The 27280-nt window shown below is 46.2% G+C and overlaps 4 protein-coding genes across 7 annotated transcripts in view; 2 read left to right on the top strand and 2 right to left on the bottom strand.

Annotated features, from left to right (window-relative positions):
- Positions 1-6683, top strand: part of LOC117584033 (E3 ubiquitin-protein ligase TRIM9) — a 66133-nt gene extending 59450 nt beyond the window's left edge. The window contains exons 2-10 of one of the 2 annotated variants that reach the window (XM_034272769.1): positions 196-291; positions 356-487; positions 553-654; positions 713-872; positions 1477-1509; positions 2527-2666; positions 2735-2873; positions 4145-4378; positions 5345-6683. In XM_034272769.1, the coding sequence (XP_034128660.1) occupies positions 196-291; positions 356-487; positions 553-654; positions 713-872; positions 1477-1509; positions 2527-2666; positions 2735-2873; positions 4145-4378; positions 5345-5634 (1326 nt within the window). In that variant the 3' untranslated portion in view covers positions 5635-6683. The remainder of the gene's footprint in view (positions 1-195; positions 292-355; positions 488-552; positions 655-712; positions 873-1476; positions 1510-2526; positions 2667-2734; positions 2874-4144; positions 4379-5344) is intronic. The other variant, XM_034272770.1, reaches the window with a different exon arrangement.
- A 1629-nt stretch (positions 6684-8312) lies between these two features.
- On the bottom strand, positions 8313-9863 carry LOC117584074 (lipase 1). The gene is made up of 3 exons (XM_034272819.1): positions 9638-9863; positions 8915-9586; positions 8313-8864 (listed from the first exon to the last, which is right to left on the bottom strand). Exons 1-3 carry the CDS (start codon positions 9833-9835, stop codon positions 8328-8330), a joined length of 1407 nt encoding a protein of 468 aa, XP_034128710.1. The 5' UTR covers positions 9836-9863; the 3' UTR covers positions 8313-8327.
- Positions 9864-15543: 5680 nt separating this feature from the next.
- Positions 15544-17731, bottom strand: LOC117584072. The gene is made up of 3 exons (XM_034272816.1): positions 16519-17731; positions 16246-16455; positions 15544-15678 (listed from the first exon to the last, which is right to left on the bottom strand). Exons 1-3 carry the CDS (start codon positions 17650-17652, stop codon positions 15559-15561), a joined length of 1464 nt encoding a protein of 487 aa, XP_034128707.1. The 5' UTR covers positions 17653-17731; the 3' UTR covers positions 15544-15558.
- A 227-nt stretch (positions 17732-17958) lies between these two features.
- Positions 17959-24788, top strand: LOC117584314. 3 transcript variants are annotated; one of them, XM_034273142.1, is made up of 9 exons: positions 17960-18334; positions 18407-18946; positions 19005-19163; positions 19243-20290; positions 21524-22000; positions 22223-23505; positions 23576-24115; positions 24173-24331; positions 24396-24788. In XM_034273142.1, exons 1-9 carry the CDS (start codon positions 17984-17986, stop codon positions 24774-24776), a joined length of 4938 nt encoding a protein of 1645 aa, XP_034129033.1. In that variant the 5' UTR covers positions 17960-17983; the 3' UTR covers positions 24777-24788. The 3 variants fall into 3 exon arrangements, with proteins under 3 accessions (XP_034129032.1, XP_034129033.1, XP_034129034.1); XM_034273141.1 differs by lacking the exon at positions 21524-22000 and having other exon boundaries at positions 17959-18334; positions 19243-21252; positions 22033-23505; XM_034273143.1 differs by lacking the exon at positions 21524-22000 and having other exon boundaries at positions 17961-18334; positions 19243-20199; positions 22033-23505.
- The last annotated feature ends 2492 nt before the right edge of the window (positions 24789-27280 follow it).

The raw sequence follows: 27280 nt of genomic DNA, 5'->3' as shown, positions 1-27280 counted from the left end.
ATTGAGGCGGCATATTTTGAACCGATTCCTTTGGAACTGTGAAATAACAGAGGAGAGCTGTCACCGCTTCATAAAAAGCAACTCGTAAACCGTAGACTGTAGACTGTAGACTTTTATTACTGCATTCCGGGGTTTCGTTTTTTAATATTTGTTTCGCGCTGATGTCATTGTCCGTTCCATTCCATTCCATTCCAGACGGAGCTCTCACACAATCTGCAACAATTGTCGGAGAAGGCACGTTCCACGACCGAGTTCATTCAGCGCCTCAAAGGCATGAGCGACAAAGTGACGGTAAGTGTGTGCCTCCGCAAACTGCCAAGCATCCGAACATGTTCTCAGCTCCGGTTTTAATCAGGAATCCTGCATGGAGTTCGAGCGCCTGGTGCACGCCCAGTGCGAGGCCCTCATCCAGGCCATTCACGACCGTCGCGAGTATTTGCTGGAGGCCATTCGCATGGACAAGGACACCAAAATCAGGATACTGAAGGTACACTCCTCCCCCCACCCTCTCTGTTTATAGACTGACTGCAACATGCTCCTCCTCCATTCCAGGACCAGCAATCGAATTGCACTGGCAAGCTGCAGCAGACCACGGGCCTCATCCAGTTCTGCATCGAGGCATTGAAAGAAACTGACAGCGCGGCATTTCTACAGGTTTGTTTGCCTTTAACATTTGCTTAGTTGCTTATTGATAATCGTTGCTTCCTTTTAGGTGGGTTCCATGCTCATCAATCGTGTGGCAAACACCGACATGACCTGGCACCAGGAGGTCACCAATGCAGCGCCGCGGGTCTCCCCCATCGTGGACTTGACCCTGGACGACGCCGCACTCGCACGGGCCATCGACAACTTGAACTTTATCCAAATGAAAGGTTCGTTGGAGCAGATTCGAGACTAAGTCTAACTAATCATTGTCCAGCCAAGCCCTCGGGCAAGACACATTCAGAATTAGATTCGAAAGTAGTTGCAGCCTTTCTATACATCTTCCATACATAAATAGTCCCATTTGATTGGTAAATTACCTCGTAAATCCTGTCACTAATTAAGCACAGGCACAGATTGGTGCCACTCCCTTTAAACATGAACAACCCTTGAAACAATTCCGCGAAGAGCTCTTCAATCGAGGGCCGCTGAAGAGGTGGAACCGAAGGGGCTTCGAAAATAGTTTTTGGGGCAACTCCCAGGAGAGGAAGTGTGCAACGAGAGACGACAGCGCAGAAGCACCCGAAAAGTACAGTTTTGGGAAGATAATTAAAGCGAAAGTGTTGAAATCAGATCCAGCCCTCTCTCCCCAGCCCACACAAAGTCACAAATAGGCAGGAAAATGTTAAATAAATTGTGTATCCGTATCATGTGTCTAACCTTTGTCGCCTTCTCTCGCATCTCCCCCTCACCACTTTGAATGTTTGCTGCTTTGCTTTCACAAACACATGAAACTCGCCATCATCCAATAAACCAATAAACCATCCAATAAAGCCCTCAAAGACGGAGATGAAAGGTGTCCGGCAGGTGAGCAACAAACCCAAAAACCACAAAACAAATTGAATGAACTCGAGAATATTCAACAAAAACTAAAGACAAAATCTCATGAAATTCAGTTCCATAATTCCATAATTTGTATTCATTTTGATTCTTCTTTTGGGCAAAACTCATTCTTTGGTGCTTTCACTTTTCACTCACACACACACACACACACACACACACACACACACAATCTCATTTTCGGCCATTTTGTTTTTGTGCATTTTTTGTTGGCCTTTTGTTCGCTTTGTTCTGACGGGCTCACGCCCACGCATAACAATTTTGTGTGTGTTTTTTTTTCCACTCCAGCCGCAAAAGAGAAAACAAAGTAAAATACCCGAAAAATGCCGCACAAATATTTTCACTTCCGTTTCCCGGCAAAAGGCGGAAATGTCAGCCGGCCAAGGGGAACATTTCAGCTAACTTTCAGCTCTTTCGCTCTGTCGCGCCTTCTGTTTTCTGGCTAAGCTTTTATTATTTTGTATTATAAGCGGAATATTATTTTTAAGCACTTTCGGGCAGCACTAACTGCTTAGGCTTAGGCTCTACACTTTTTTCTTTTCCATTGATGCCAAGATTCAAACTTTTTACCTTTTACCTTTCTGCCCGGGGCCTTTGTTTTTGGCGCCTTTTAAGAGCGGAAACAGCTCATTTTTATGTTCATTTTTGTGGCATACTTGTGGGCGTTGTACAGCGCCTCCCTCGTGCCAGCGGCATTTGTGTTGCGTCGTGAATTTTTATCACGTCGTAGCTGCCACTCCTCCGGGCAATTAATAAGAAATGAATGCACAATGCCAGAGCGGTGACACTTTGTTCTGCATAAGGCGATCTGCTGTTTTGTCTATTGTTTGCCATTGGTTGTGGGCTTCCATTTATGTATTCTATTTTATTTTGCTGATTTTCCACACTCTTTTGGCACGCATTAGAATATTAATTTCGCTGGGGTTTCTCTTCCGTTTGCCACACAATTCATTAAGGATTTTCCCTGAATTTCCACCCACACAGCACCCATGACGCCGACCATTTTGCCGACGGATTGCTCAGCGGAGAATAATTCCGTGACAGTTGCGTGGCAGCCACCGAATCATTCCACCGTGGAGGGATATGTCCTTGAACTGGACGATGGCAGCGGCGGGGAGTTTCGAGTAAGTCAAAGGAATCGATTGACGAAAACGATGAAAACTTTAATTTGGATCTTCTCTTTGGCGTGCAGGAAGTCTACTGCGGCAAGGAAACAATTTGCACCGTCGACGGACTTCACTTCAATTCAATGTACAATGCCCGGGTGAAGGCCTTCAATAGCGCCGGAGAGGGTGAATACTCGGAGCTGATTGGACTGCAGACTGCCGAAGGTGAGAGCGCGAGCGAGAGCGAGAGACTGCCTGGTGCCGTACTAGCTTTTTCAATTAACCTCCTCCCGACCACTGCTGGCTGAAATATTTGCTTGGGCGCTACTTTTCCAACTGCTTTATAATTTAATCCTTTTCGGTCATGCTCCGTTCCCGTTCCCGTTCCCGTTCCCGTCCTTCCGTTCGTGCTTTGCATGTCAAACAGCCATTGACCCCTTTACGCCTGCCGGGCAGGAAAACGTGTGCCAGACGGGGGGCGGGAGCTGTGCCTGGGAATGTCTTTTGCAATCCAATTCTCGCCTGATTGATGCATGCGCCACCTGACAGGAGGCAGCTCCTCGGGCTCCACTCCCCTGGCCGCATGGCAAATGAAACGGCGCGTAAAGTTATTTCATTTATAAAATTGCCAGAGCGGGATCTATAAAGCACTCCTGCTCCTGCTATTCCTTTATTAGTTGCAACTTTTAATTGATTATTTGCCTTAAGCGGTCTCTGGACCCTGCAAATTGTTGCGTTATAAAGTGTTTACACTGAGCGCGTGCCCCTAAGTAATTAACGCTGCCAAGAAGCAGTTAACAGTTTATGGCTCGTGACGATTGCGGGCGGTGCGCTCTAATGGGTTTGGTCTGGGCTAACACCTAGCACCACAGACAACCCTTTTTATGGAAAGACATTTGAAGACTCCAAGCACAGATGATGCCAAATTCCACATCCAAGTGGCAGCTAATTAAAAGAACTCCATTGTGGTCCATAGTTTGTAGTGCTGGCCGCAAATCTCTCATTCGACATAAGCAAGGCAATGGATAGCCGGAGACCTCTTGTCCCAGCTGCTTGCCTTGTGGCTTGTGTTTGGCCACACAATTGCCTTTGGTGGCTAATAAAACAGGAAAATGGCAACGTCATCATCACCACTCCGAGTCGGAGCTGGTCTCCAGAGGGTCTCGGCTGATCTGGGACCAACGTCGGCCACTTAATGCGGCCACAACAATAAAAAGCAAATTTAATAAAGTACTCGACTCAGCTTGAGGCTGCCGCTGCTCGTTGCATACTTTGTGGGGCATAACAGCATAAACTATGCGGCACGAGGACTGGACTCTGAGTTGGCACTGGGACTGGGACTGGCACTGGCACTGCCACTGGCCTGGCCACTTGAGCTTTGACAATAGAGAAAATTGCAACCAGTCTGACTTTGTTTTCGTTTCCACTTTTCACTTGCTTCTCCACTCATCTCTGTTCTCCTCTTCTCCTCTCTTCTCTTCTCTTCTCCTTTGCAGTGGCCTGGTTCACGTTTGATCCAGTTCTGAGCGGCGGCGCCGGCTCCGGCTTAATCTTTAGCAAAAATAACGCCACAGTCAGTGTCGAGGGCTGGGAGCACCGTGTGGCCCTTGGCTCGGTGGGCTTCTCCCGCGGCGTCCACTACTGGGAGTTCACCATCGACAACTACACGGCGGACACGGATCCGGCATTCGGAGTGGCACGTATCGACGTGGCGCGCAACAAAATGTTGGGTGAGTACGCCACAAATGTGGCAGGAGAAAATGCATTTCACTGGGTTACTGGTTGCATTTGAAATTCAATTAAAAATTCAGGATTGCAGGAAGAAAGTTTCGTGGGGAAAACTAAAACTAAAAGTGGCCAATCTGCACAACAAATAGATTCTGGCGTGTGACAAAAGACCCAATACGTATGCGGAGAATTTCCATAGGTGGAGGTGGGGTGGAATGGCGCTTAAAACTTTGCCATTTGGCAGCCTAGCCAATAAAATCGGGAGCCGACTGTGTGCGGTGGGGGGGCGTGAACAAACTTTTGCCACTTCGCTGGCTGCGTGTGCGAGGAGCGGAGCAGAGCGTAACGGAACTTTTAAGCGAGTTTCGGTTACCTCCGAAGAGCGGCCACTGCGGAGACAAACACAAACAAAAAGAACGAAAGAGACGAAAGAGACGAAAGAGACGAAAGAGACGACGCCTCAAACGAACGATTCGGCAAATTGATTGAAAATGTGCGTGGCTGAGGAGAGAGAGAGAGAGAGAGAGAGCGTTGCGGGCGGGGACTTCTTCCAAGTGCAGACAAAAGTAATTAAAAGTGCGGCACTTAAACTTTTGTCAAATGCGAAAGTTTATTTGCGGCAATCGGCAGGCATCATTCTTTTCCAGTCTAGCACTAAGGGAGGGAGGCATGAGAACCATGCCAGTGTATCTCTTTCACTTTGCAAAATTTACTCTCTCTTCAAGCAGCTCACGCGCCATTTAACACGTGCCGCGATGCTCAAGTTTTCGAATTAAATTTTCATATGCAAAATGCTTCAGCGTGAAGTGGAGCAGGTGGCGCTGCCTCGCCACTGACACCAACAGTTGCAGTTTTCCAAGTTCTTAGACTGTTGCATCTGAAGAGAAATACGCTTGGGGTCTAAGATTGAACTTTAATTCTAATCACTGAACTAAACACAATCTTCGCCACTTTCTGTGATCCACCAGGTAAAGACGAGAAGTCCTTTGCCATGTACATCGATCGCCAGCGCTCCTGGTTCCAGCACAACTCCATACATGAGCGACGCGTCGAGGGCGGCATCACCACTGGAAGCACCATTGGGGTGCTACTCGATCTGGAGCGGCACACACTCAGCTTCCTGGTGAACGAAATGCCGCAGGGATCGGTGGCGTTCCGAGATCTGTACGGAGTGTTCTACCCGGCTGTGAGCATCAATCGAGGAGTCACGCTGACCATGCACACGGCCATGGATGCGCCCAAGATGGACTACTTTTAGGAGCAATAGGAACAGGAGTAGCGAATTGTGTAAATAAGTAGCTTGGCGTTCAGCAGTTATCGGTGTCTACATAGCGTATAAAAAACACACTTTACTCATGCAGCTTACCATATTTATGTGTGTGTAGTTTCGGGCAAGGTTCAGCGGACATATCTCCATTTATTCGTATCTCTACTCGTAGTTTTAGGCAAATGTTTGTGAAACGCTGCGCCAGACGGGGGCAGACGGGGCGTAAATTATTCAAAATAATTGAAAGCAGCCAGCGGTAATATTGTGTAAAATATAATAATAGCAATCTTTGATGTTTTTCAGTGAAAACAAAGCCAAAAATCATGCACCGTGCAAAACAACCAAAAACCAAATTAAATTTAAACGCATGCGAATGAAAAAATTAAAGCTAAAAATCCAATTAGCAATTAGGGTAGCTACGAAATTTGCATCTGTATTTCAACTAGTGGGTGTAACTACACACATTTGAATTTGATCGAGGCTAAAAAATGTATTAATATCAGCTGAACGGCGGAGTTTTTATTTTATTTAAAGACTGAATTCAAAGTGTTTTTTACAATTGTGTGAGAAAGGCCTCATCAAATGTGCGGACTGCCAAGCATTAAACTCGAGAAAAATCTTATTCAAAATCCCAAAAATGAGACGAAAATTTAAACTTAAACTCAGCACCCTGCGAATTATTGCACGAAACTTAAAGCCACCAAAAAATGAATACCAATTGGAAGCCAACCAATTTGCTTATGAAAATTCAATATGCGTCTGAATATTAATATTAAATAAAGTTCATTAAGTTCCCTGTAAATATTTATACATATATTTTTAAATACATTTCGGCTACTCTAGTTTTGTCCTACGTACTCGTACTTATTGTAAGGTGTAATGCATACAATTTAATTCCAGTGTACTCGTATGTAAAGACTATGGATACTCTTCAATTTACGGCGAGCAGCAACAACAATTAAAGTTAATTACCAGTACTATGCATGTTTAAATATTTAAAATTGTAATAATATACGAAAAATACAAACAATCCGAAGAGGGAAAAATTTAATTGCATAGAGGCAACAACAGCACACACGTAAATGAGTTTATTTCAACAAAAAAATAAGAGAATCGAAATAAAAAACATATGGAAAAAACGCGTAATAAAACTTAATCGAATTTTTGCTCTCACTGCGAGCGAAAGAAAATCCTTTACCGCGAGAGTTAGTTTCCAATTTTGTGGAGCGTGGAACGCGTGGAACGCTTTTTAATTAATATGCTGCAAAGCGGTGGCCCAATAAACGGTTTCTTGCACACCATTTTCGCTTTTGCCAGCCGTTTCCATTTGCAGGGAGAAACCCTCACACAGGTGACAGAGAGAGAGAGAGAGAGAGAGTGAGTTCATTGTGCCAATTTCTGTTAGGATTTCGCTCTGTGTGTTCCAAAATGGATTTCTGTTACGCTGTTTTGTTGTGCGCTGCCTTTCAGGAGTGAAATGTGTCGCCAACAATACTCCTCGTACTCTCATGAATTCTTTTGTCGCGTTTCGGCATTTGTTCGCACACCTCCCGTGGTCTCGTACAAAGCCTGGCTGTACTAGATCCCACACGACAAACACTCTTATAAATTACACACTTAGCTCTAGCGCCACGTTTGCTTAGAGAGCAGCATGTCCCAGCAAACCAACGCGCGAGCTTTTTGCTGCTCGAAAACAAGCGCGAAAATGAGCGTTTTACAATGCAAATGTGAGAGACACGGAGACGACAATACTTTAACTATCACAATCTGAGCGAGACACGTATTATATATATATATATATATTGTTCGGATAAAGTCTCGCATTTGAGTCGTAAACAAAATCATGTGCTAGGTTTTTGTTTGCTGGGTATGCTTGCATATTCTGCATATATATTGTAACGGCATATCCATTCTCGTGTGTGAGGCTTTCATTGTTTTGTGTTTGTGTTTGACAAAAGCAGGTCCACGAGTAGCTCTATGCAGCACTAAGCGAACATTTTAATGAGCACAGCGGAGAGAAGAGAAACCGCCAAAGAAACTTTTGTTATTTCGGCTACGCATTGTTTACTGTTTCAGCATTTTAGTTGGAGTTGCAGTTGTGTGGCTCTGTGCAAGGAAAACGCATCAAAGTGCAATTTTTATATCCGGGTTTTGGGTGGAGAGAGACTGAGCTCTTTGCTGTTGGGGAAACTGACACGGGAAAGCGCTTAGCTACCGCATCCGCACCCGTCCTGGGAGCCTGCCATTTCCGCATTCGCCACGGCAGCACACATCAGGACCTCCAGCAGCGGCCCCTCAGCCTCATTCTCATCCTCGTCGCCTGCTTCATAAATCATAAAAAACTTTCGCCGCACGTCGTCGGCAACGATCCCGCAAAAACCAGCCAACAGCTGCTAAGTGTTGAGTAAATGTTTTTGCGCCTCGTTGCGCTCCGCTCCCAAAATCCCTAAAGCGTTTCTCTTGGTTCCTACTAATGCGGCTGTGTGGCGGATGTGGCACGTGATTGTTGTAGTTTAGTTAGGAGTCATACCCCTACCCCGACTTATGTATTATAGATTATAACTGAGTATTTTGTTACTCATTCTGTGTCAATATTCAGGTGGTAATACAGCGGAAAAAAACATTTAGCCACGCCAAAAGCTGCGTACCCAGATATCTACATCATTTCTACATACATTTTGATCTTAATCTTCATCCCTTGCCCCTTCCCGCTCTTTCCCAGTTTGTTCCTCAACTTCCGTCTCATCATCAGGGCTTTCTGTGGCAGCTTCGCTGACCGGCTCAGCAATCTCTTCCTCAACCACATAACTGGTGGTGGCTTCAGCATGCTTGCTGCCTCCCACTGCTGACTCCCAGTACCTCATTGCCTCGAGCATCTTGGGCTGAATCGAGTGCCGAGCACTAATGGCCCAGATCATGTCCACGTGGTTCCACTTCTTGTACAAATGATTCTCCACCACATTTGGCAGCAGCTTGGCCAGACGCTGAACATCCTCGACAGCGGAAAGATAGTCATTGCTGCCATAATACAGCGCGATCGGGGCAGTAATCCTCTCCAGTCGGTAATCAGGGGGAGAGCTACGCCCGTAGATCTTCTGATTCTCCTTCGCCTCGTGGTCGTACTGGCAGAACCGACCAGAGCTCCGCAGCTGCATGTAGTGGACGGGCTGCTTCACATTGCAGCCCCCTGGGATGTGGCCGAGCACCACCGGGAGCATGGTCTGGAAGGACATCAACAATTATGAGGTCTAGATATATCTATGGTACCCACCATGTTGAATTCCTCGCGATTCTTGCCGACCACCTGCCAGAGGAAACGAAGGCAGGTCTTGAGCATGCCGGCCGATTGCAGGCACTGATTGAGGTACATGTAAGAGTGTGGAAACAGCTCGAAGGACTCGCCCAGCATGTTGATGCCAACTCTGGCTATGCCCAACAGAGGCGCCTTCGCGTGGGCCATAAAAGCCACAGGAGCCAGAGCACTCATCAGGTGGATCTTGGCGTTGTACTCCGGGCGACTGGATGCCAACACAAAGAACGAAGTCGTACCCTGGGAGTGCCCGAAGTAGCTGAGTTTCGCATATCCTGTCTTGGCCAGGACACCGTCTATCATGGCGGGCAGATCGTACACTCCAATCTCGTGCCAGGAAAAGCTCCAGTAGGCCCGGTCCGTGTTGGCGTTTAGCTGCCGGTGGCCCCGCGAGTAGCGATTGCCGCGCACATTGCCCATCCACACGTCATAGCCGTGGCCATACAGAAAGTAGCCCAGCCCACTCTGCGGTCCCATCACAATCCAGGTGGAGGAGGTGTCCTCAAGGCCGTGTACGAGCAGTACAGGCTGGGCCCCTGGCCGTGGAATTCGGTGAACGGTCAAGATGTAATTGTCCTCGGTGGTCACCTGATGGCCCTCCGCCGGATACTTGTACTTCTGCAAGAGTTGCAGCTGCAGCAAAAGAGATTTTTGATCTAGCTCAAGCTCTCTGGAAACCCTTACCGTGCTCAGATGGGCATCCTCTATCACGCTCGCCGGAAAGTTATCCTCCAGATATCCCCCGTCCACCCACATGCACTGAAGCGTGAGCCAGAGCAGGCAGCGCATCCATTTAGCGTGTGGCATGCCGTACGTTCCTGACCAAAGCATTTGCGATCCGTGACTAAACCAGATCTCAAACGACCCAGAAACTGTGCCCATTAATGAGTGATAATTAGTAGCGTCCCAAACACGGAATGTTCGAATGTTTTTGTCAAGCTTATCGGAGAATCATCGCTGGCTTTATGAATGTTAAATATAATTCGCACAAATTACATCAAGCCAAAGGGCAGAGTTCATGTTGGGAATAAATCAGTTGGAACGGCGAGACGAGATGCCGATCGATCGCTTATTGATCGCTTACAAAGTCCAAAACAGTTCAAAGTGCAACAAAAATAGATATTACAAGTTATTATCGATTTTTATCAGCAATTTAGTACATTTTTTTGGCCGTGGATTGAGGCCAAGTGTTGGCTTGATGGGCCCCAAAGTATCTCCAATCTCTACCCACATCACAGCGCTAACTCTCACCTTAATGTAAATGCACTTTACTCTTGCCACTGCCCAAGGTAAATCGAAGATATGTTTGCCCTGCTAATTGGAAAATTTAATATTTAATTTCGTGGCGCAGCGGAACTCGTCCAGTGTCCAGTGTCCAGTGTCCGTTTAGCAAACATTTCATGCGGCCCCATGTCATCGCCTGCTCTTCTTTTTTTCTACAATGGATTGGCAAAAATTGATTCCGGCTTTTGCATAAAATATTTGCCGTTCCTTTTATTTGCCGCTGGCAGACAGGCAATGGGCTCCTCCGGTCCCGGGTCTTTTCAATCTGTTCCAGGCCTGCTGTTCGCCTCTGGTCTGGTCTGCTCGTTCTGGTTAATAACTTAATTCGGCGTTGTCACCACATGTTGGGACTTTGGCAACTTGACAGGCCATTGGAATGGATTCTGTTGGTTTCATGCTTGACATGCGTGAACTTCGGGGAAAAGCTCTTGAATGCCTTTAAAATGGCGTTCGTGAGGAAACTTCGTTCAAAAGAAATTGTCCAGAGCCAAAGTTGCCACCGAAAGTGTCGGGGAATCGTTGCCCCTTTGACCCACATCTTGACTTAACTAATTTCCTGGTTAAACCTTAAAAGGGGAACCCATTTTGGACGCGTGGCACCACAATTAGCGATTCGCTTGCCAGCTGCCAATCACACGACAATCGGCCCAGACCCAGAGACCCAGCAGAAACCCGCTTGGACCACAATGGAAAGAGAGAAACCAATCAATTGGTTAGCCTCTGCTTGGAGCTGAGTGGAAACAATGGGAGCAAGTCTGCTGCCAGTCTTTGAGGTGTACAAAAGCGGCGGCCCAGTCTAGGCTGGCTCGTTAGCAGCAGCATCTATGCTGCCGCAGATTACGATCAGCATTGTTCCTTGGGGGCACACATTAGAGGCAGAAGTTGGAGCCAGGCACGTGACTTTTAATCACGCGCGCATTAAATTTCATGCGAAATTTTAGGCATGTCCAAAAAGAGTTCTCCCCCTCGCGGCGGAGGCCCAGGCTTTATGGCCTGGCCAAATTCGCCTCATTATGGCCGAGCAGAAACGGGAGGAGGAGTGCGTGAAGAGTGGCCTGAAGTTTTGGGGCTGCTTAAACTGTCGGGCGGAACTTTACGACTTTGGCAACTTTGGAGCGGAGCCAGCACTCCACTCGATTCTTCGGGCTAGTCAAAGGCACAACTTCAGCAAAAGGTTAAAGTCAAGTGCAAGGACAGACAGCGGATCCCTTCCGTACGGACTTCAGCCTGAATCGTGGCTGGTGGCAGACTTGACTCGCAGCCAACTGGATGCCAATTACAGTTCGTTTCCAGCTGCCATGCCTCATGCTGTACGCCTCCATTTGTCTGCATTTTGTAATTAGTGTTGCGACAAGTTCAGGGTCAGGGTCTGTAGCTGCAAATCTCTGCCACATTCGGAGACTTAAAGCACCAACGAAAATATGCAAATTAAAGCTGCATTTAAGTTCATTAACTAACAGCATCGTGGGGGACTTCGGCGACTGACAACTGACGTGTCGACTGCTTGTTAATTTCGCTCGATGCAAAAATGATGATGCTCTTTCATTAATTGCGTCATTATTTGGCTGACAATCCGTATCCATGGCCGTGTCCGTAGGCGCAATAAAACGAGCGACTGATAAAGGATTACAATGGATGGCGGCACTGACGGAGCAATTGATTAATTTATGGAAAGCGAGAAGACATTCAGCTGCGGGGCAAGCAAGGCGTAAAACACGGGATTTTTACACTGTCCTACAGCAGTGGGAATGAAGTGGGACACAGAGATGAACGAGTGATCGGACTTGCCTGCGGCTGGGTGCTCATTTTGCATCGTTACTTCATTTAATATGATTTGTAATTGCAGTCATAAATTAATTGAATTAAATTCCAGTGGAATGAAAGTCGCTTTTCCGCACTAATTGCACAGCGAAGGGCAGTGATTTGTGGGCAACACTAATTAAATTCCACACACTTGCAAGTAGTTTCTATAATTAATATTTTCTCCATTCATCTGTCAGCTGTCAAGCCTCGCATCAATGTGAAAAATCCCACATAAGTCTCTGGGGTAATGGCGAAACACTTTGCCCCTTTCATTATCAATAACCCCAGCCACGAGGGGCACTTCGAGCGTCCTTTTCATTACGATAATGAAATATTTCAGGGCCAGTTTGTGTGGATTATTTACTTAGATGTAAGAGGCGCATGCAAAGAGCGGACATTGTCCGCGATTGCCAGCGTACAGGACATGCGTGCAAATATAATCGTACAGCCATAACAGCGTCGAGCACGCCAAGGCTGGAGGCATAATTATGGCGTTATCACACACGAACCACACTCGCGAACTTACCCTTGGCACAAACTAACGATAATCAATTGAGAAATGTTCACAATGAAGTGGAGCCGGCCAAAGGGTTCCGCCTCAAACTGGTTCACCCTTGCACTGAAAAGAAAGATTTGGCTTGCCAAAACTTGTGGAAAATGTTAACCAAAGAACATTTTAAGAACATTTTTCCGCCTTTTCTCCTTCCGAATCTTTCCTAAATGAATCTGTTTATTGGTCTAATTTCTCTCAGTGTGATTGCGAATGAGTAGCCCAGCGCTAAGCACTTCATGGCTGCCCCCGCTCTTGCTGAAGGGCGTGTCGGGCAAAAACGCCTAGCCAGCCATCTCCGGCAATGTGCTAAGTATACGTTGGCGATAGATAAACACGGACAGCACACACACGCAGAGCCGCAGAGCCGCAGAGCCGCAGAGCCGCAGAGCCGCAGAGCCGCAGACCGCATACTGTGTCCAGTCATGACAACGTCCATCATAATTCATTGGGCATTGAGAAGGGTCCTGGACTGGCAAACGCTTGCAGAGGAGTAGAGGGCCATCCAGCTGCATTGTAATGAAATTAGCATACACAAGACAAAGTTGCACCAGCCGCGCATTCAGCGATTATTGAGCTTAGAACTGGCACTTGCAGGTTCAGGCCAGGTTAGCTCTCGGTGACACACCGCAAAACGAAACAAATGCCAGCCCTCTGGGCTCTGGGCTCTGGGATCTGGGCTCTGGGGCCAGGCAGCAGCTGCCAAATGGCAACCGCGGTTCGCGCTTTTAATTTATGCCAAGAGCAATCACAATTGCATCGGACCAAGTGCCAGAGCTGCCTCATAGCCGAGGTGAACTTCCCGCGCTCCACCGAAGTTCAAAGTGCAACAAACCTGGTGGGTCGCTGGTTTATTGTTCGCTGCCACCAGCAAATGAGCCAAACGGAAGTTCAAGGCAGCAACGGAGTCGACAACAAGCCCCAAGGAGCTTAAAGCAGCTCCAGCAGTCTGGAACAAAATGTGTTTGCAGAAAGGGCTTGAGAGCGTGCAGCAGAGAATAAATAAAACTGACGCCTTCTACAGAATATTTTCAGATGAAAAACATTCCTTATTGTGGCTGGCTACAAATTAATAATATGAAACTGAGACAACTTCAATTGAAAATTTGTATTTAAATATGTAACAGAAATTTTCTTCGCGCCTTTCCTCCAACTCCCGCTCAATAGTTGAGTGGAAAACCTCTGTGCCACACGAAGGCCCCACGGCAAGTGTCACTTAAAGGCATTTCGCTTTGTTTTCGTCCTTTTGTTTTGCTTTGCGAGGAATGCAGCCAACTTTTTTAAGCGACCAACAGAGTTTCCACACCACCCATCTGTGCATTCAATTTGTGTGCATATAAATTTCGAAATGGACTTTTCGTGTTGGTTGGCAGGATACAGAAATATATGGACCCCCGAGAAGGCACGCGAAAGAAATGGCGAGCGGAAGCGAGTGGCCCTGGAGGCGGCTGGCAGATAGTGGCAGTTCCACGAGGCAGTTGCATAAACAATCATCAAAAGTTCTGCAGAAGCGATAATCGAATGTCGACTTTGGCTTACGGAAGAAGATATTTACTTAAAGTCCAGAGCGTGAATAGTGGGGTGAAAGCATTCCATTGAATGTTCAGCGATGTCACTGGCCAATGGAGCATGAAATTACTGATGGAAAGGCCATGGAGTCGTCTGGTATGACGAGAACATAGGCAGGTCGACATGTAAATTCTCATGAAACATTTCAAGACGGGAGACGGGTTCAAAGTTAAAGTTCTGCTTGACTAGTAAGGGGTCCGAGGCTGGTGTAGACATGGGAGTAGACACCTATGGCTGGTTCCCATACTAGAGCATGAGTCTGTCGAGCGTGAAGGAGGTGCTAAAAACAATCAGGCCGAATATAATCTAAAACTTAATGGGGAATAATCAAGAACAATCGCATCGTTATGCCGAGCAAGAGTTTCGTTAGCCAAGACGGGAATCTTTAACTGATTTGGAGTCCAGGATGGAATATTTTTGTAATATTTAAGTTTTCGTCCACCTAAAGCAAGAGAAAAGCAGGCAATTTGGAGACTTTAAATCTGCTTTGATTTTCATTGCAAAAGTCTGGGAAAAGTTCTGTGGAAACAGTGCTAACATTCATGGTTGGATAAAACAGTGTAACGCAAGCGTTTAAAGGGTGAAAATCGTTAACCGTCCGTGGCTAACCGTTATGCCGTTAACACAACCTGACTCCATGTGCCGTAATGCCAAGCCCCAACATATGCTTAGAAGGGTGTCGGCTCCAGTGTCATCATTATCATGACTTGGATTACGATTACTGTCATCGTCATGTCATGCCGTGCACTCAGGGCACACATCCACAGCCACATCCCCATGCATACTTAGGCAACGTCTTTATGACTTTTTGCGCAGAAATGATAAGGAAAAGTTTTTTCTGAATCATTTCTCGGGCATGATCCCAGACCGAAGGCTTATGTCCTGGTGGAAACATATGGCATGTTGCCAGGCAGAACATTTAATGGTCTGCCAAATGGCTGGGACCAGGACATTAAAAGTTGCTTAACCTTCATTAGGCGCCCGATTCTTATTCCAACTGCCAGCGAAATGAAATTTAATATGTGTCAAGCTCTTCAGTACAGAGTTTGACCAAAGGATGGCCAAGGATAATCAGGGTTTTCTCCGTCCAGCCTTGGCAGCTTAATATGCCATTTGTCCAAGGCTTGATACCCTTGGAAAAAATTTACAAATCACCGCAAATGTTGCAAGACTAAAGTAAATCATGGCCTAAGTCCTTCAGAGTAGCCAGAATTGGCAGGCAAACTACAATTCGAGTTTGCTGCTTCTAACCAAGGTACCATGCTCTATGGAAGTATCCTTTTTCTTATAACTTATTCTCTTGTATTTCCACTATAATTTTAGTTCACTACAGTTTGAGGATATTCCGATTCTCAGGTCCGAAATACTGTTTTAAAATTGTCTTGCCTGACGATATTAGTTATGATTTTCGTTGCTTGGAAAGGACTTTGCGGTACTTGGCCTTGCCCTTCACTTTCTGCCGAGGGGCATTCGTGTCAGTTCCATTGGCAGTCTTCTGGCGTTCTTGTTGCTCGTTGACCTGGGGGAAAGTGATCACATTTGGGTATCGGCAAAGACTGTACAATACAAAGACATTGCATGAGCGACCAAATAACTGTTCCATGGCCTGCTGTAATTTTACGCCCCACAGACAGAGGGGGAGCGCGGGGTCTCAATTCTCTTTTCGCCTATGCCTCGTCTCCGCTGATGCACTGCTGCTGCAGGTAGAAGCTTCAACTCACCAACCTCAGCCCCGTGGCACAATGGGCACTATTTCAGCTTGCAAAAGTAATAAGTGAATAAGAGCTCAATGCATTTTTGTACAACAATTTTCAACTTCGATAATTTCAAGTTCTGAGACGTTTTCTATTAGATTAGATATTCATTAAATGCAATACTTTTCGACATATGCCACATATTTTCGGATGAGTGCCCACTGTGCCGCGCCAAAGACATCAGAAAGAATTGTCAAAGCCGAGTAGCGAAGCAGAGGCGAAGGATAGCCACAAAAGAGAATTGCGGTACTAGTCCCGTACGGCCGTAATAAAACACATCAACAAACAGTTCAGAAAGCATTTGCTCCTCATTTGCTCCTGTATGTACATACCACTCGGTCGATCTCCGCCTGTTGCTCTGCCTGTATCAAAGCTTGAACTTCGTTAATACGGCGACGCATAAAACTGACATTATCAATCGCTTCTTTCAAGTCATCGCGTGCCTTGGCCAGGCGAAAGTTGGTTTGAAGTATTTCGTTCTCCCAGTGATCCATGTCCCTATCGTATTTATCACTGAGTGCGCTAAGTCGATTACGGTAGTCCTGTTATGGATGAACAATAAGTGATGAGTGTGGTTGCGAAAGAGAGAGGATGATTACAGTTACCTCGATGAGCACGTAGTAGGTATTGAGGGACGCTTGCGTGGTGTCGTTACTCTGCTGGATCCACCTTCTGACGTCATCGAGCTCCTTCTGTAGCTGGCGGGTGCGCACGTTGTCCTTTATCTCCTGCATCTCCACTTCGGTGGCGTAGTAGGCACAGAGGTAACGGCACTCGATGGGAATCGTCACAGTTGCCTCCATGAGGTGCTGCTGGAGCTCTTCGACCAAGTTGCCCTTGTAGCCCTCCCACCAGGCATTCGAGTAGCGACGAGCCTTGAGATTTGTACTCTCCAAGGAGGCCTTCGAGTTTTCCAGGTCCACCTCCAAGGCCTTGTCGATGATCAGCATTTGCTTCTGCTCCCAGATCAGGGCCAGCAGCTTGCGGTAGCCGGCGCCCTTGAAGATCTCAGAGTAGAAATACTTGTAGAAACGCTCGGTCTCCTGCAGATCCACCCGGTACTTCGCCCAACCCAAGGTGTAGGGGGTGTGATCCCTCACCAGAACGTCCAAGTAGACAAAGTCCTTAAGCTCGCGCCGTCGAAAGAAGTCCTCCAACGACCAGGAGAACATGTTGTTAGGCAGCTCCTTCACATCCATCTCCTCTTGCTGGACACAAGCCTTCTGGAGCACCTGCAGCTGGTAGCATGTTCGCCGGAACATAAAGAACAACGACGACCGCTGCATGGACTCCAGCAGTTCATCGTATCGACCCATTTTCGCGGCCAGGGGCAGGAGCCTTTCCCCTATCTGGATGCCGCTGGCCTGAGGCATTAGGGCGTCGAGGGCCTCCTTTTGTTTCAACTTGCGCACGAAGCTCTCGAGGGTCCAATTCGGAGGTCGTGCGGATTGAGGGTCCAACGAATATGCACTAAAGGCAGAGCCCATCGGGGATCCTTCAGGAACTTCTTCATTCGAAGAGCAGATACCCAGATCATCAAATAAGGTCTGCAGGAACTGATCCCGACATAGCGCCGGATCGTAGTTGGGATCTATAGGCATTATCCTCCTGTATAACTCCTCCATGTCCTCATCGAGTTCGTCCTGCTGCTGGGGTACAACGGATTTGTGCACCCCAAGATATTGCACACTGGCAACGGAATCCATCGATCCCGCCGACATAATTGTGTGGATGGACATGTTGAGGATCGCTTTGGTGCGTGTAAAGGAAAACAACAAAGGAGCAAAATAATTGAACAAAATGTAAAGGAAGTGAACAAAGTGTTGTGAAAACGAATGAAAACAGGAGCCACAGAGCCTATCTACAAGGAAATAGAAAAGGTTCCGTAGCCATTGATAATGATGTCAGTTATGTAAGGGGTTTACGTGTGCGGGGGGCATTCGTAACGCCCATTTCCACGGCTCAGTCTATTTCACACTAGAAATCCGTCTCGGCACGCCACATTCCAGAGGGGTCCTATATAAGGCGGAACTCCCAAGTGGACCGCACTGTAACCCATCCACTATCAGGATGCGGATCGTCTACTGTAACGCGCTGTTCGCGCTTCTACTCCTCCAGGCCAGCGTCATCATCGATGCAAGGGATTGCCTGCTCTGCCATATTCTACAAAGCGGGAAGGACCGGCGCGCAATTATTCCTCGAATATCTACCAACGTCAGCATCAATGGGGGTGTTCACATTTACGGAGGATTCGGCCTCGGGTCACAGTCCTCCGACCAGCCCAAAGCCAACCAACCTGCACGGGAAATCCAACATGAAAGCTCTCAGCGGACAGCTCAGCGCTCGCTTCAAGTAGAGGCCAAGATTGAAATAAGACAGTTCACAGAGGCCGACATTGAAATCGATGGGAAACTTAAGACGGTAAGTTGGATGATAGAATAAGGATAATAGAACAAGGATTGGCTTTCTTTAAACACAAACTATTTCTTACAGGTTGAGCTCATCAAAAAGTATGGATTCCCCGTAGAGACCCACTTCGTGACCACTGAAGATGGCTACAAGCTGTGCCTGCACCGCATGCCGCGACCAGGTGCTCAGCCCATTTTGCTGGTTCATGGCCTCATGTCCAGCTCAGCTGCCTGGGTGATGTTGGGCCCGTCAAATGGGTTAGCCTACATCCTGTATCTGCAGGGCTACGATGTCTGGATGCTGAACACGCGCGGAAACATTTACTCCATGGAGCACACAAAGAAGTTTATCAGCATGAGGGAATACTGGGACTTCTCCTTCCATGACATTGGTGTCAAAGATCTGCCACCGACCATCGACTTGATCCTGGAGCGCACGAACTACCAGCAGATTCAGTACATTGGCCACTCCCAGGGATCGACCGTGTTCTTCGTAATGTGCAGCGAACTGCCTAGCTACTCCAGCAAAGTAATCATCATGCAGGCCCTCTCACCGTCAGTGTTCATGAAGGAGACCCGCAGTCCAGTGCTCCAGTTTATGAGCTTTTTCAAGGGACCTTTGACGGTGAGTCCTAGAAATATTTGATGACGCACTTGCCATGACTTACAGGGCGCACTTACAGGTCCTACTCCAACAACTAGGAGGCTACGCTGTCTCCCTTACCACAAAGCTCATCGATAAGTTTAAGCACCACATCTGCCCGGCCAACAGGATCACGAGTAAAATTTGCGGAATGTTTGACTATGTTCTATGTGGCTTCAATTGGCATGGCTTTAATATGGTATGAATCTGACTTGACTTGCAGATCCAGCAGATGTGGATTAACACTTTAAAACTTCCTATCTCCTCTCTCCTTTCAGACTATCGCTCCCATCATCTTAGGTCACTCTTCCCAGGGATCCTCCACCAAGCTGATCCACCATTATGCCCAGATGCACACGAAGCTAACGCTCCACTTCCGTCGCTACGATTACGGTTCGACCAGTAACCTCATGCACTACAAATCCATTTCCCCACCCTCCTATAACCTATCGCAGACGCAGTGCAAGGTCGTCCTGCATCATGGAGAAGGCGATTGGCTTTCATCTGGCTCGGACGTCGCCAAACTGCAGGAAAGTTTGCCCAACTGCATCGAGAATCGGAAAGTGGAACTCAAGAGCTTTTCACACTTCGACTTTATCATGTCAAACGATGTGCGGTCCCTGGTCTACGATCGTGTTGTAAACGTGGTTGTCACTAACAAAATTCAGCGAACGGAGCCATTAACTCTAACACAAAAAACACAGAAGTGGAGTCAAGTGCAATCACAGAAACGGATCAGTTATCAAAGCGATAAATCTCAAAACACTCAAAGATATCCTGACTCAGACACGCCGGTTCAGCACATGATTCACATAAAGCGCCAGGGAGCGTTGCAGCTGGGAAGAAATTTGAATAAGCAGATTCAATATCAGAGACAAACCCAAATTGAAATATCAAAAGGCTCCGATAATCCAAGCGAAAATATACCGCAGAGTCCAGGTCAAGCTCTACCCGTTCAACCATTTCTAAACCCAGACGATTCGGTTCAGAACTCGATTCATATAAAGCGCCAAGGAGAGTTGCAACTGGGAACAAATTTGAATAAGCAGATTCAATATCAGAGACAAACCCAACTTGAAATATCAAAAGGCTACAATAATCCAAGCGAAAATATACCGCAGAGTCCAGGTCAAGCTCTACCCGTTCAACCATTTCTAAGCCCAGACGATTCGGTTCAGAACTCAATTCACATAAAGCGCCAAGGAGAGTTGCAACTGGGAACATCGAATAAGCAGATTCAATATCAGAGACAAACCCAACTTGAAATATCAAACGGCTCCAATAATCCAAGCCAAAATATACCGCAGTGGAGTCAAGTGCAATCAGATAATCAGATCAGTTTTGATGGCGATAAAGCTCAAAACCCTCAAGGATATCCCGAGTCGGACACGACAGTTCAGCACACGATTCACATAAAGCGCCAGGGAGAGTTGCAGCTGGGAACAAATTTGAATAAGCAGATTCAATATCAGAGACAAACCCAACTTGAAATATCAAAAGGCTCCGATAATCCAAGAGAAAATATACCGCAGAGTCCAGGTCAAGCTCTACCAGTTCAACCATTTCTAAACCCAGACGATTCGGTTCAGAACTCAATTCACATAAAGCGCCAAGGAGAGTTGCAACTGGGAACATCGAATAAGCAGATTCAATATCAGAGACAAACCCAACTTGAAATATCAAACGGCTCCAATAATCCAAGCCAAAATATACCGCAGTGGAGTCAAGTGCAATCAGATAATCAGATCAGTTTTGATGGCGATAAAGCTCAAAACCCTCAAGGATATCCCGAGTCGGACACGTCGGTTCAGCACACGATTCACATAAAGCGCCAAGGAGAGTTGCAACTGGGAACATCGAATAAGCAGATTCAATATCAGAGACAAACCCAACTTGAAATATCAAAAGGCTCCAATAATCCAAGCGAAAATATACCGCAGAGTCAAGGTCAAGCTCTACCCGTTCAACCATTTCTAAGCCCAGACGATTCGGTTCAGAACTCGATTCATATAAAGCGCCAAGGAGAGTTGCAACTGGGAACATCGAATAAGCAGATTCAATATCAGAGACAAACCCAACTTAATATATCTGGAGACTCCTCCTATAATCCAACAATTCAAAGCCAAAATAGACCGCAGTGGAGTCAAGTGCAATCAGATAATCGGATCAGTTTTGTTGGCGATAAAGCTCAAAACCCTCAAGGATATCCCGAGTCGGACACGTCGGTTCAGCACACGATTCACATAAAGCGCCAAGGAGAGTTGCAACTGGGAACATCGAATAAGCAGATTCAATATCAGAGACAAACCCAACTTGAAATATCAAAAGGCTCCAATAATCCAAGCGAAAATATACCGCAGAGTCCAGGTCAAGCTCTACCAGTTCAACCATTTCTAAACCCAGACGATTCGGTTCAGAACTCGATTCATATAAAGCGCCAAGGAGAGTTGCAACTGGGAACATCGAATAAGCAGATTCAATATCAGAGACAAACCAAACTTAATATATCTGGAGACTNTCCAAGCCAAAATATACCGCAGTGGAGTCAAGTGCAATCAGATAATCAGATCAGTTTTGATGGCGATAAAGCTCAAAACCCTCAAGGATATCCCGAGTCGGACACGACAGTTCAGCACACGATTCACATAAAGCGCCAGGGAGAGTTGCAGCTGGGAACAAATTTGAATAAGCAGATTCAATATCAGAGACAAACCCAAATTGAAATATCAAAAGGCTCCGATAATCCAAGCGAAAATATACCGCAGAGTCCAGGTCAAGCTCTACCAGTTCAACCATTTCTAAACCCAGACGATTCGGTTCAGAACTCGATTCATATAAAGCGTCAGGGAGAGTTGCAACTGGGAACAAATTTGAATAAGCAGATTCAATATCAGAGACAAACCCAACTTGAAATATCAAAAGGCTACAATAATCCAAGCGAAAATATACCGCAGAGTCCAGGTCAAGCTCTACCCGTTCAACCATTTCTAAGCCCAGACGATTCGGTTCAGAACTCAATTCACATAAAGCGCCAAGGAGAGTTGCNGCGACATAAGTTCAATAAGCAGATTCAATATCAGAGACAAACCCAACTTGAAATATCAAACGGCTCCAATAATCCAAGCCAAAATATACCGCAGTGGAGTCAAGTGCAATCAGATAATCAGATCAGTTTTGATGGCGATAAAGCTCAAAACCCTCAAGGATATCCCGAGTCGGACACGTCGGTTCAGCACACGATTCACATAAAGCGCCAAGGAGAGTTGCAACTGGGAACATCGAATAAGCAGATTCAATATCAGAGACAAACCCAACTTGAAATATCAAAAGGCTCCAATAATCCAAGCGAAAATATACCGCAGAGTCAAGGTCAAGCTCTACCCGTTCAACCATTTCTAAGCCCAGACGATTCGGTTCAGAACTCGATTCATATAAAGCGCCAAGGAGAGTTGCAACTGGGAACATCGAATAAGCAGATTCAATATCAGAGACAAACCCAACTTAATATATCTGGAGACTCCTCCTATAATCCAACAATTCAAAGCCAAAATAGACCGCAGTGGAGTCAAGTGCAATCAGATAATCGGATCAGTTTTGTTGGCGATAAAGCTCAAAACCCTCAAGGATATCCCGAGTCGGACACGTCGGTTCAGCACACGATTCACATAAAGCGCCAAGGAGAGTTGCAACTGGGAACATCGAATAAGCAGATTCAATATCAGAGACAAACCCAACTTGAAATATCAAAAGGCTCCAATAATCCAAGCGAAAATATACCGCAGAGTCCAGGTCAAGCTCTACCCGTTCAACCATTTCTAAGCCCAGACGATTCGGTTCAGAACTCGATTCATATAAAGCGCCAAGGAGAGTTGCAACTGGGAACATCGAATAAGCAGATTCAATATCAGAGACAAACCCAACTTAATATATCTGGAGACTCCTCCTATAATCCAACAATTCAAAGCCAAAATAGACCGCAGTGGAGTCAAGTGCAATCAGATAATCGGATCAGTTTTGTTGGCGATAAAGCTCAAAACCCTCAAGGATATCCCGAGTCGGACACGTCGGTTCAGCACACGATTCACATAAAGCGCCAAGGAGAGTTGCAACTGGGAACATCGAATAAGCAGATTCAATATCAGAGACAAACCCAACTTGAAATATCAAAAGGCTCCAATAATCCAAGCGAAAATATACCGCAGAGTCAAGGTCAAGCTCTACCCGTTCAACCATTTCTAAGCCCAGACGATTCGGTTCAGAACTCGATTCATATAAAGCGCCAAGGAGAGTTGCAACTGGGAACATCGAATAAGCAGATTCAATATCAGAGACAAACCCAACTTAATATATCTGGAGACTCCTCCTATAATCCTGTAATTGAAATCCAAAATATACCGCAGTGGAGTCAAGTTCAATTTCAGGACATTCAACCAAATCGCAACTCAGACAATTCGGTTCAGAACTCGATTCGTATGGAGAAACAGATTCAAATTAATCACTTCACTGATACTGACATTGAATCCAATGGGCAGCTTAAGACGGTGAGTCGGCTATAAGAACATCCCTTACATTATTTTTTGATCTCCTTAAGCACAAACTATTTGTTTACAGGATGAGCTCATCAGAAAGTATGGATTTCCCGTAGAGACCCACTTCGTGACCACTGAAGATGGCTACAAGCTGTGCCTGCACCGCATGCCGCGACCAGGTGCTCAGCCCATTTTGCTGGTTCATGGCCTCATGTCCAGCTCAGCTGCCTGGGTGATGTTGGGCCCGTCAAATGGGTTAGCCTACATCCTGTATCTGCAGGGCTACGATGTCTGGATGCTGAACACGCGCGGAAATATTTACTCCAGGGAACATACGAAAAAGTTTATCAGTATGAAGGAATACTGGGACTTCTCCTTCCATGAAATTGGTGTCAAAGATCTGCCACCGTCCATCGACTTCATCCTGGAGCGCACGAACTACCAGAAGATTCAGTACATTGGCCACTCCCAGGGATCGACCGTGTTCTTCGTAATGTGCAGCGAACTGCCTAGCTACTCCATCAAAGTAAACATCATGCAGGCCCTCTCACCGTCAGTGTTCATGAAGGAGACCCGCAGTCCAGTGCTCAAGTTCATGAGCTTTTTCAGGGGACCTCTGTCGGTGAGTCCTAGTCTCTTTCATGACTCAGGTTCCATAACTTCCATGGTTCATTTACAGACGCTTCTTGTAAAACTGGGAGGCTACGCTGTCTCCCTTACCACAAAGCTCATCCAGCAGTTTAGGCACCACATCTGCCCGGCCAACAGGATCACGAGTAAAATTTGCGGAATGTTTGACTTTGTTCTATGTGGCTTCAATTGGCATGGCTTTAATATGGTATGAATCTGACTTGACCTGGTCCAAGAGCAGATTTGGATTCACGCTTTCCGTCTTTTCTCAGACTCTGACTCCCATCATCGTTGGTCACTCTTCCCAGGGATCCTCCACCAAGCAGATCCACCACTATGCCCAGCTGCAGAAGAAGCTCAGCTTCCATCGCTACGACTTCGGTCCGACTAGAAACCTCATTCACTACAAATCCCTTTTCCCACCATCCTATAACCTGTCGCAGACGCAGTGCAAGGTTGTCCTGCATCATGGGGAAGACGATTGGCTGGCATCTGGATCTGACGTCGCCAATCTGCAGGAAAGTTTGCCCAACTGCATCGAGAATCGGAAAGTGGAACTCAAGAGCTTTTCACACTTCGACTTTATCATGTCAAACGATGTGCGGTCCCTGGTCTACGATCGTGTTGTAAACTTGGCTGTCACCAACAACTAAGGTTTTGTGGGAGATCCGCAGTGTTGGTTTTCAACACGAAACTTGAATAAACGAGAAGGGACGTTGTGAGTCTCGTTCAAAAGCGACTCTACTTTCTTATTCTATATAAACTAGAGCCACCAAATTTTGCATCCAATTTTGCTAGTGTATTTCTCAAATGAGCCCCGCTTCCTTCAACCCTGCAAAAGGGCGAAAACCTCCCAAAGCTACAATTATGAAGATATTTGAAAACTAACGAGAAGGGACGTGTGAGACGCTTCTTACGCGTCACAACTTTTATACACGGCACTCAGGACTACATCTAGATGTAGAAGACTTCGCCAACCACTAGATATCGTTCACATTAAAGAACACGTGCATAAAAAATATTGGATCGGTTAATCGTATTTCCCAATTTATGAGATATTTAAAACAGCAGTAAAATTGGTACTTTTTCCCTGCACATTCTGTGCAATAATGACCGCTAGGTTTCAAAGCAGATTTTTCGAAAGTGGCGCCATCTATGAAATTTTCTGGTACGCAACTTTCTTGGTCACTCTAATACAGAGCGTTAAAAACCGTGTCTTGGTTTTAACTTTTAAAAATTAGCTTTTGGCCACTGTTTCCGCAACTCCTCGCAACCAGTTCGGAATCAAGATCTCGAAATAAAAAGCCAAGTGCTGCTGGTTCGACCGAGTCGGAATTCAAATCAATTTAATCTCTTCTTCTTTTCAATTTCGATATTCACCTATTAAATGCATGTTCTTCCTCTTTCTCTATCGTATTCACATATTACATGTATGTTCTATAGCAACGAGCTTCTGTCAGTATGTCGTAAATGCAACAATTCAATAGCTTAATGCTACAAATTCATTTTACTTATACAAAATACTAATTCCTCCCGCCCATAAGCCCTTTGCGCTAATTTGGCGTAAACAGCCACCAAAACTGGCCATTGGGACAATAGTGCATCTGCACCTCAGCGGTGTTTTGTCAAATTTCAAACAGGCAGGGGCCGAGTGAAGCAGAAGCAGAGTGTGAATGAGAGAATGTGAAAGGAACAACAAAAGCTGCTGGACAGGGTGGGTTTAGCCACACATTAATTTCCTTATTCTGGCTATAATAATGATCCGATCGGATCCGAATTTGGTGATATGATAGATATGGCCATTCCCTACGGAATGGCGTTCTTAGTTTTCTTTTATCTTCAAAATCGTAGGTTTGGTAGGTTTTCGCCTTTTTGCGGGGGCGGAAGGGGGCGTGGCTCATTTTTGAAATACACTGGCTTCAGTGTGAGCATACAGCAGTCTGTATGCAAAATTTGGTACTCTTCGAGTACCGGGTATAAAAACGCCATTCCGTAGGGAACGCCATATCTATCAGATCACCAAATTGGGATCCGATTGGAGCATTATTATTGCCACAATGAAGAAATTATTTGCAGTGGCTAAACCCACTCCATCCCGCAGCTTATATTTGTTTTTTTGCACATTCTCTCATTCACACTCTGCTTCGGCCTTTGCCAGTGTGTGGGTCTACGGAAGGGGAGCGAGCTAAAGGAGCGTGTTGTTGTGAGAAGTGTTGTAGATGTAGATGACAGATGAACAGATTTGGTACTGAGTGCCGGGTATAAAAGTTGTGACGCGTAAGAAGCGTCTCACACGTCCCTTCTCGTTACATGTTAAAAACTTTGGAATATTTTGGGAATAAAGTTATAAAAACCATCGATAGTTCCGGCTTGCAGAAAAATATCGATACTATCGATAGTGTCCCCGATGGTTTGTACCGATTTAGAGGCAGAGTTGCTGCCAACTCTTCGGGTCGTAAAAATATTAAAAATTGATGTAAAAAGCCAGAAAATGTTTATGGCAGCAAAAAAAAATATCACTTTTGAGAACACTCAAGGAGTAAATGAACGGAATAAATTAGATTGGTTAAAATATATTGACAGCCAGAGAGATGCCTTTGCGACAACCATTGCTGTTTGGCTCGGGGGCATACAATAATTCACCAAAGAAAATCAATGCAGACACCGAAAATTTACATGTTCTCGGTTGGAAGCGTTTCCATCAAGTTCGCACTCATTCTGCACCCGCCTTTTACACGCCACGAGCGCCAGTTTTAAAATGAAGTTTGCAATTGAAATGATGCCCAGGGTGGCAAGGAAGCTCAGGGAATACGGCTGGATACGCCCTTAAATGGATCACGTGTGTGGCATATTTTCATGTTTTGGTGCGAGAAACTGTCACGACACTGCCGAACAAGCGGAAGCGGAAACGCGAAATGTGAAAAATGCGCAGAGAAAACAGAGAAAACAAAGCGGTGACGAGAGGCAGTGTGGAGTGTGGCAAAAAGAAGATGGGAACGTGTCCCTTAACAGCCACACGTACGCAGCCCCGCCCACAAAGTATGCCTCAGGGGCCCAGCCAACTCCCCACGACCTCCATTCACACATCTCACATGGTACACGGTATACCCATAGGCCTGGCTGGCTAAACTCGCCAGGGGAGGGCACACCATAAGAC

This window comes from Drosophila guanche, unplaced genomic scaffold (genome assembly GCF_900245975.1).
Source record: "Drosophila guanche unplaced genomic scaffold, DGUA_6, whole genome shotgun sequence".
Taxonomy (NCBI): domain Eukaryota; kingdom Metazoa; phylum Arthropoda; class Insecta; order Diptera; family Drosophilidae; genus Drosophila; species Drosophila guanche.
Note: the sequence above shows the minus strand (reverse complement) of the source record. Positions and strands in the feature narration are given on the sequence as shown.

Bases quoted from the DNA above. Each gene is read 5' to 3' on its own strand.
- LOC117584074 (XM_034272819.1), bottom strand. From the start codon at position 9,835: ATGGGCACAGTTTCTGGGTCGTTTGAGATCTGGTTTAGTCACGGATCG. The intron at 9,587-9,637 runs GTAAGGGTTTCC...CTTTTGCTGCAG, and splicing joins AGGATGCCCATCTGAGCACG to CTGCAACTCTTGCAGAAGTA. The intron at 8,865-8,914 runs GTGGGTACCATA...ATGTCCTTCCAG, and splicing joins ATCGCGAGGAATTCAACATG to ACCATGCTCCCGGTGGTGCT.
- LOC117584072 (XM_034272816.1), bottom strand. From the start codon at position 17,652: ATGTCCATCCACACAATTATGTCGGCGGGATCGATGGATTCCGTTGCC. The intron at 16,456-16,518 runs GTAACTGTAATC...CATCCATAACAG, and splicing joins CCTACTACGTGCTCATCGAG to GACTACCGTAATCGACTTAG. The intron at 15,679-16,245 runs GTATGTACATAC...ACTTTCCCCCAG, and splicing joins AGGCGGAGATCGACCGAGTG to GTCAACGAGCAACAAGAACG.
- LOC117584314 (XM_034273141.1), top strand. From the start codon at position 17,984: ATGCGGATCGTCTACTGTAACGCGCTGTTCGCGCTTCTACTCCTCCAG. The intron at 18,335-18,406 runs GTAAGTTGGATG...TATTTCTTACAG, and splicing joins TCGATGGGAAACTTAAGACG to GTTGAGCTCATCAAAAAGTA. The intron at 19,164-19,242 runs GTATGAATCTGA...CTCTCCTTTCAG, and splicing joins ATTGGCATGGCTTTAATATG to ACTATCGCTCCCATCATCTT.